The sequence below is a fragment of the Pundamilia nyererei genome, unplaced genomic scaffold, assembly GCF_000239375.1.
Source record: "Pundamilia nyererei isolate P.nyererei 1_Seehausen unplaced genomic scaffold, PunNye1.0 scaffold00123, whole genome shotgun sequence".
In the NCBI taxonomy this organism is placed as follows: Eukaryota; Metazoa; Chordata; class Actinopteri; order Cichliformes; family Cichlidae; genus Pundamilia; species Pundamilia nyererei.
This window is the reverse complement of record NW_005187524.1, coordinates 354,101-362,517: the sequence shown is the minus strand read 5'-3', so window position 1 is coordinate 362,517 and position 8,417 is coordinate 354,101. Positions and strand designations below refer to the sequence as shown.

Genomic DNA, 8,417 nt, shown 5'->3' with positions numbered 1-8,417 from the left:
ATGTCGATACCGTCATTTGAGTCCCTCTGCTTAAAAGACGATGACAACTGTCCATCCCCAACTGATCTCGACAGCTTTGGCGATGAGTTTGACAAAGACTTGGAATCAGATGGTGAGCATATTAAATTCAATCATGGAATAATCCTTGAGGTTCTTGTTTAAATACTAAATAATTTAGTAGTCATTACTATAAATCTATACATTAGTTATATTAATTTATGACTTTTATAATATGCAGGAAATAAGATCAACAAGGAGATGGACACTGCTGAGGTGTACATGCAGGCCTGCAAGCTGGTAGGTGTGGTGCCGGTCTCTTACTTTATTCGAAACCTTGACTCTCCAGCTGTGACACTCTCCCACCATGGGCTCGGACCTTTGGGATGCAAGGCACTTGCTATTGCTTTAGTGGTATGTTTAAAATCTAAGAGCTGTTAATCAATGAGGCACTTTTAAATAGAAAACTGATGATCAGGTTTTATTTAGACTGATACGCAAATAAGCGCCCTGGCACTGGCAGACAATTCAATTCAAGCTGAGGGAGCCAAATACCTCATGGAGACGTTGAGGGCTAATTTCACCATTCAGCACCTGGTATGTAAGACTGCAGGTTGACCACTGGAGGGCACAAGTGTATTTCAGGTCTAAATCTGAGAGCTCTACATCAAGTTTGGTTTTAATAATACATTTTTTGCAGGATATATCCCACAACCATCTGAAATCTGCTGGGGCTGAGTATGTGGCTAAAATGTTGCTGGACAGCATTTCGTTAAAATCTGTGAAGCTTTCAGGTAATATGCACGGGACAATGCATTTAACTTGTCAGATGTTACGTGACAGATGACTGGCATCACAAACAGTCAGCTTACATTTGTTGTGTCGGGGTTGCCTTTTTCCTGACAGGTTAGTCGAGGTTAGTTTCTGATTGGTTTGTCTATTTAACAGCGATAATTATTGTGATCTTTTTTTTTCATTCCCTGCAGGGAATGGATTTACTGATGATGATGCTAAATATTTTGCAGATGCTCTGTCAGTAAGTTATCAGTTATGTCCTGCTTTTTCACACATAACAACCCATTTTAGTCATTTCTATATTCATAAATTGTTCTTTTGCTACTTGCACCTGTCACATATTGTTACATTCAGACCAATTCCAGGATAAAGGTACTGGATCTGAGCCATAATGAGTTTTGTGGAAAAGGAGGGGAGCATTTGGGACAGCTGCTGGGTATGGTAAAAGGTCTTAATAGGTCTAAGACTAGTTCTTAATAGCATTATAGATGTATTGTTTCACTGACTTGGCTTTCTTATTTCTACAGCAAACAATGAGGGCCTGGAGGTGCTGGACCTCAGCTGGAATCATCTAAGAATGAAAGGGGCTGTGGCTTTTTGCGCTGGGTTAAAAGTAGGGCTGATTAATAAAATTTGTTAGTTACTCTGTGTGCAGCATTTCATCACAGTCTTCCCATTTAGGTGAATATGATGTTAAAGCACCTTGACTTATCGTGGAACGGTTTTGGGAACGAAGGTGCTCTGGCAATGGGAGAAGCCCTCAAATTCAACACCACCCTGGTGCATCTCAACCTCAACAATAACCGCCTGACCAATGAAGGCGTCAGCATGCTGTGCAGGGGTCTTGAATTCAATGACACACTCAGAGTCCTGACGGTGGGTGGACGAAATTGCATTAGGGTCATGTATATCACAGTCATGGCTTCAAGTGAAATATTGGATGATGTCTTCTATTTCTTTAGTTGGCTTATAACTCTTTGACAGTAGAGGGCGCACTGGCTCTAGTCAACGTGGTGAAGAACTCACCTAAAACTGCCTTGGAGGAGATCAACATATGTGTGAGAGGCTGTGCATCCTGCTCTGCTCCATGTCATGACAGATTACCACAGGCTGTAGGGACAGTGCATGCACAAATCAAATTTACATATTGTTCTGCTGGCCTGTAGTTGGATTTATCCATGTGAATTGTTCTGGTGCAAATGTCCCAGTTCTTGAGTTATTGGTTGTAGAGATGTGTCTACATTTAATAGAAATTGACTTGTGATGCTCAAAGCACTCAAATAATACATCTGAAAAACCCACAGTTATGTTTCTTTCCGCAGATCAAGACCCAATTAGAGCCGAGCAATTCTTGAGCAATTCAGAGCAATTCTTGCACGACGTCCTTTTTTCTTTCTACCAAACGACATAATCTAATGTAGACATGCAGCTGGTTGATATTGCACCATAGCAGAAAGCATTATCAGCGTTTACATCCTGCCAAGCTGTCACAATCACCAGGCTCTCGTCATGGGTAAATGCACGCTTCCTTCTGTACAGTTATGCAGTCAGCAGGTGTTGTTTTATGGAGAAAAAATAGTAATGAAACTGCTCACAACCAGGTCATTTCTGGAAATATTCAGTGCCACTGAAACTGAGCAACTCTCATCTAAAAAGTTTATACAGAGAAACTGCACTACAGGCCAGATTTAAACATATGTAATTATGAGGGGAACTTTCTCTTTAAGCAACTCGTTTTTGCTCTGATTTCAGTTCAATTTTGTGTTCACATTAAGTCAAAGTTGTAATTTTTTCCTTTTTTGTGTGTGTGTGTGTGTGTGTGTATATCATGTTGTCTTTTATCTGAACAGAATGTGCTGGTAAATGAGCACTTTGTGCATCTATTGGAGGTGACGTGTCAGGAGCATCCTGGTCTGGATGTACAGTATGGAGGCGTAGGAGGCTTCATGGCTAAGAAGCCACCAAAACGTGTTGATCCAATGAAAGTCATTCAGGTCTGTCTCAGTTGGTCGAATGAGCATCTGACACATACTGCATGAATTTTATTGTGAAAATATACACAATATATCTTTATTTTTATTCTTTCTTTCTTTATTCAGAGTATATTTGCTGTTCTGATGTTTACTTATTTTGTTGGTCTGCATTTAATTATTGTCAAAATCACTTCTACCAATGCTTCTGAAGGATTATCTGGACCAACGGAAACTGCGGCTGTGGGATTTCTTTCGAAACATCGATAAAGATGGCATCATGAGAGTGTCTGTTACTGACTTCAGGAAAGCAGTTCAGGTTTTCCAAACAAACTGTGATACCGTATATGGAGCCGTGTAGAGTCAGTGCATTTCACTGAGAGTTTACTGTGATAAAGAGAGCAACTATGAAACTGATTCCCTTTTCCTCTTTTGTGTGAAACTGTAAGCAATCAAGCATTCCTTTGGACCGATACCAGATTGAGGAGCTGATTCAGAGACTTGATCGGGACAGGACAGGAATGGTGGACTACAGGTGAGCATTTCCCATACTGACTAAATATACTCACATCTGACGCTTCAATATCTACGTTACAAGGTGGAGCTTTGGCGTGTTAAAGCTTATCATTTTAACATTTTGATTGTTTTTATCTCTCGTTTACTGATAGTACAGCTGGGCATAGAGTGTCTTAGTTATGACCTGGGAATTTGCCCAGATCTTAAGTTCAACTGACCCTATCAAAACTAAGAGTAGCTGAAAACCTCTTCGAGCCTGAAAAGTTCACTCACTTGCGGCAGAAGTCTATTTGACTGGTATATTAGGATGTTGGGTTGTCTCTCGCACTGGTAAAAGCTTTTTCCAAATATCCACAGATCTACTGTATATATAATTTACTACAGAAGTTGTTTTTTCTTTTTTGCAAATCTGCCTGAAAAGAAATCTGACCACATTTTTTAAGTAATCCTACTAACAGACAAACAGACAGACACACCAAACTAATCGCAGAAGCTCCACTGAAGTAGTGATAGTGTTATATATGTATAGTTATGTATAGCACAGACAGAATCATAAGCTAAGAATAACTTGTATGGGAACTTTTCTTCCACAGTTTGGATCAAAACACATGTTAAAGAAGTCCACGTAGCTCAACATGCAAACAGATGGTAAACCATGTGGTCCATACATTCCTATTTTTATATAGGTGTTTTATAAACTACATGAAAAGTAATGATCATAGGTGTAAGAAAAAGCTAACCCTTAAGCAGACCACAGATTCAGCCATCCTGACAGGCTGAGGGAGGTTGCACCAACGTTTAGAAGCTACAGTCTCAAAAACATGATCGCCTCTAGATTTAAATATGAGCATAAAATATATAAATATGACAATTATAAGACCCTGATCATATGATCAGGGAGGTTACTGCTGGAATAAGGTTAAAGCAGATCCTCATGCATACAGAAGCCTGGGTAAGATGGGCTTTATACTGTATGTAATTCATCTGGGGTACCTAGTGAACGTGCAAAAATTCCACACACAGGTGGGTTCAAACTAGGACCATCATGCAGTGTTAACCACTGCCTCATTGTTCTGCCACACTGCACATAGATAAATACTAACATTTTGAAATTAACTCTAACTCAGCCAGTGGAATGAGAAGCTGTCGAGATTGAAATTGAGAGAATATTAAGGACACCCAAGCAGTAATTGTAGTGACGTTGTTAGTGAGGTAGGAGAGGCTGTTCAAGTTGTTAGGCTTCACAGAAAAGTGCAGTTGTGGAGAGACAGGTAGATAATTGGTTGGCGTATGAATCTAAAAGCAGTCAGTGATGTTTATACTATAATCTGACCATTCTGTGCAGGGGACTGGCAGATACAAGGAAACAAATGATGAGGGATCACCGCCGCCAGCTTAGGAAATTTGAGTCCCGTCAGAAGAAAGAGAAGCAGAAGAGTGACCGCATTCTCAAAACCTTCCAAAGTGCTGTGGAGGCGGTGACACCTCACAGCTCCATAGTCATGTCTCCAGGAGGTGCCAAAGAAGACTCGAGTGGCCCGCAACACTTTTCCGCCACCCCTCTCAGCTCTTGGCACCACATTGTCATGTCCAACAGCAGCCGCTACTCTGTCACTAACATGAGCAACATCCACCTGCCCATGTTAAGAGGCGCCACGCCTTACCGTCCCACCAGCTCCTCCGGGATGCGTTCGTACTCCCAGCCAAACCTGTCGGCCGATTCCCCTCGCTCTGCTCCAGACAAGTCCATCTCTGCTCAGGGCGTTCGCTCAGATCCAGAGATGAGCCACAGCAAGCTAAGCCCCACTGCTAACAGCCTGACGAGATCCAGGCCCGCTCTCAATGTAAAGCAGTCAGAGGGTAAAAGTAAAGTCAAAGCCAAGAAAATGAAGAAAAAGAAACCGAAGAAGAATGCAGACGAAGCTTCAAAGAACCCTGCAGTAACGGTCAAGTGACATGAACACTGTATAATGCTGTATTACGTGATATATTATACATGTGATTTGTTTTTCCCTTGGTTATTATGTCATGCAATATTTTTAAAAGAATAAATAACACATTTGATTATCAATCTTATCTAAAAAATCTATATTTGTTGCTTTAATAAGTTATCAGCGGTCATGTCTTTGCCACCTTGCAGTTAACGACACTGAGTGGGACGGGCCTTCTTCAGAAGCATAATATTTCATCATGGTATTCGGGAATGGTGTTCTCATGCGAGCCCACACTCTTGAGGATAATTGTAAACAAACATCTGACGTTAATTTCTGTTTGCTGTAGATAAGAACGAGCATTATATCCTGGCATGTTCCTCAACTAATAATTCTGTGAACTGAGACAGGTGCTGCGTCCTCTGATATGATGGAGGAGGATCTATAAATTCAAATGATCCACCTATCTCAGTCATAACCACTCTGACTGCAGCAGAATGATCGTCACTCTGTATTTCTCAGCACTGCTGAGCTCCACGGTTGCCTGGGAGGTACGCATGGCATGACGTAGATCAAGCGATTCATCTTTATTCTTTAAAGCTCCGTACACATTTAGGTGAGACGACTTCTTCCATCTAACTCTTTTTTAGGGAGTGAGGAGCGTGTGGAGTGAAGGGAATCCAAGAAATGAGTCCGGAGGTGGAGGTGGTGAAAGGTGCTCCTGTGACGCCTTCCTGCCCGGTTCAACTTTTCCTGTAGGTGATCTGGTGGTGATAGAGCAGACGGCAGTGGAGATCTCACATGAACTGGAGCTGGAAATGGGCAAGGTATTTAGTCACAAGGGAACGTGTGCATTAAAAGATTGCATAATTGTGACAAAAAACATTTTTGAATGTTTTTTTCCCAATTAAATTTCAGCTGGGGGAATATGAAATCAAAGTGACAGAATATGAAGAAAAGATCGTAAAACTCACAGCAAAAATTGAAAAAATGGAGGAGAATCCTGATGGCTACAGTGAAAGTGAACGGAATGAGATAAAGATTGAGATTAAACAAGTGGAGGCCTTGATTGTAGACCTGCAGCTCTCCATCAACGGCTCCACTGCTGTCCTTAAATCCCTGCGTGTGCAGGTATGTCCCGAGCTGAAGGTGTTTTAAAAGCCAGCAGAAGCAGTGGAGATCCATTGTGTTATCTTTCAGATTACAGTCATGGTGGAGACCCTGAACAGGCTGGAAAAGACCTACGACAAGAATTTAATTCTGGTGACACGCCGAGAATACCTTAAGGTGCAGCTGCAACTAGAGGAGTGTGAGAGACGTCACCAGGAGCTTTTCTACCCCAACATTGGTAAGCTCACTTATACCATCATTGCAGTTGTAATCCCTGTTTTTGTGATTACAACCTAATTTTCGTCTCCTTCTGCAGGTTCATGTGCACACACTGGTATCACCAAGCTCAGCAAACCCATAGTAAGCCAACTGAATGCTCATCTAAATGCTGGCTACAAATTTGGTGGATGGGGGAAAGATTCAAAACCTATTCCAGACAGAGAGTCCATGTACTGGTACTCTGGGTATACAAGTGCCTCCATTATTGACATCAGGTTCTACACTAACTACAAGAACCTCATTTTAAGAAACCACTTTCAGCATCACAGCTTACAAACCAGCTGGCGTGGCACAGGAACCAATTTTATCTTCCGTGACAACACTCTGTATTATCAGATCAACAGCCCGTTTGGGTTAGCCAAACTGAATTTCACCACAATGGCATATGAGTCCAGGGTGATCCCCAAGGCTAGTTCAGGCTTCTCTTATGCATACTTTCCCAGTCAGAACTTTGACTTTGCTGCCGATGAGACGGGGCTGTGGGTGACCTATGCCACACAGCAGTCTGCCGGTCGGATGGTCATTGCTAAAATAAACGAGGCGTCTTTTGGGATAGAGGAGGAAATGGAGACTAGTATCTACAAGCCGGGTGTGAGCAATGCCTTCATGGTTTGTGGCACTTTGTATGCGGTCAGGACAATCGATACCATCACTGAAGAGATATTTTACAAGTACGACACTAAAACCAAAGAGGAAACTTACATCAGTATTCCCTTTGAGAGGTTCCAAGAGAAGTACTCAAACCTGCACTACAATCCCGCTGACCAGAAGCTCTACATGTACAATGATGGCTACTATGTCCAGTATCACCTGTGGTTTAACCACACAGCTGTGGCTACGACCACCACGGCGCCACAAGTTCTTTTAACCTAAATTGAAGATCTGATATTTTCTGAAGTATCACATCATATGAATGAGCCAACTATTGTCTCATCTTGTCGAGTAATGACCTCCTAATCCTTCTTGATTGTAAATAAATGATTTCAAGCATCACACAAGTGTCATGAGTGTCTTTTTTTGTGAACTTTGAAAACTAAAACAGAATTAAAATAAAAATGGTTCTTAATTGTACCTTCAAACACTTCTATTCTACTGTAGAGGTAATATCTGTTTGCTAACTATTAATACAATATTTGTAATTATTATAACTTCCCTGACAAATCATTGATAGGCATGTCTACAAGAGTGTGAGTCCACGGTTTCAAAACCTATATTTTTATTGTAACACCTGTACTCATTTTCCTAAGTCTTGCCTCAGATGTTTGCCCTCTATTCAGTAAAATTTAAAAAGATTAAAAACAAACAAACAAACAAACAAACAAAAACTAACACTGAAACTGATCCAAACTCAACTAAACATTTTCCCACAATAAAAATGAAACTCAACCGTGGAAATCCACCCTGGAAATTGAAATTATGCAGAATTAGAAACAAAATGTCAAAATGAAATAAAAATAAAACTTACTTGAACATACAAAACTATAACATCTGTGTTGACTGCAGTCATAAATGATCTAACTGACCCACTGTATGCATGTCTGCATTTAAAGTGCAATGGAATAATCATCCTGTATGTGCAGTAACTTGACTAAAAACTGCTACAGTCAGAGAATACATCCTACCCCATTTCCAATGATGATTCCTACACCGACTCCTCTCCCACGCCTCATCCCCAATTTGCAAACCCAGCTCCTCCCATGCATTCTTCACAAAGTCAGATTTAGAATTCAAATACTCTGGAAAAACATTCACAAAACCAGAAACCAACTTGTTAGAGTTCGGGGAGCCCAGAAGGAGCTTAAAAATTGGTCCCCCCTTC

General features: G+C 41.1%; 2 protein-coding genes across 2 annotated transcripts; both read left to right on the top strand.

Annotated features, from left to right (window-relative positions):
* lrrc74a (leucine rich repeat containing 74A) lies at window positions 1–5,233 on the top strand. The gene is made up of 12 exons (XM_005742827.1): window positions 1–112; window positions 239–411; window positions 698–735; window positions 946–1,033; window positions 1,147–1,228; window positions 1,320–1,405; window positions 1,474–1,668; window positions 1,755–1,850; window positions 2,643–2,786; window positions 2,977–3,081; window positions 3,212–3,297; window positions 4,624–5,233. The coding sequence occupies exons 1-12, from the start codon at window positions 1–3 to the stop codon at window positions 5,231–5,233; spliced, it is 1,815 nt and encodes a 604-aa protein (XP_005742884.1).
* A 473-nt stretch (window positions 5,234–5,706) lies between these two features.
* On the top strand, window positions 5,707–7,471 carry olfm4.1 (olfactomedin 4, tandem duplicate 1). Its single transcript, XM_005742826.2, has 5 exons — window positions 5,707–5,760; window positions 5,860–6,036; window positions 6,128–6,340; window positions 6,410–6,557; window positions 6,636–7,471. The coding sequence occupies exons 1-5, from the start codon at window positions 5,707–5,709 to the stop codon at window positions 7,469–7,471; spliced, it is 1,428 nt and encodes a 475-aa protein (XP_005742883.2).
* Window positions 7,472–8,417: the final 946 nt, after the last annotated feature.

Bases quoted from the DNA above. Each gene is read 5' to 3' on its own strand.
- lrrc74a (XM_005742827.1), top strand. From the start codon at position 1: ATGTCGATACCGTCATTTGAGTCCCTCTGCTTAAAAGACGATGACAAC. The intron at 412-697 runs GTATGTTTAAAA...CATTTTTTGCAG, and splicing joins CACTTGCTATTGCTTTAGTG to GATATATCCCACAACCATCT. The intron at 2,787-2,976 runs GTCTGTCTCAGT...ATGCTTCTGAAG, and splicing joins ATCCAATGAAAGTCATTCAG to GATTATCTGGACCAACGGAA.
- olfm4.1 (XM_005742826.2), top strand. From the start codon at position 5,707: ATGATCGTCACTCTGTATTTCTCAGCACTGCTGAGCTCCACGGTTGCC. The intron at 6,037-6,127 runs GTATTTAGTCAC...ATTAAATTTCAG, and splicing joins TGGAGCTGGAAATGGGCAAG to CTGGGGGAATATGAAATCAA. The intron at 6,341-6,409 runs GTATGTCCCGAG...GTTATCTTTCAG, and splicing joins TTAAATCCCTGCGTGTGCAG to ATTACAGTCATGGTGGAGAC.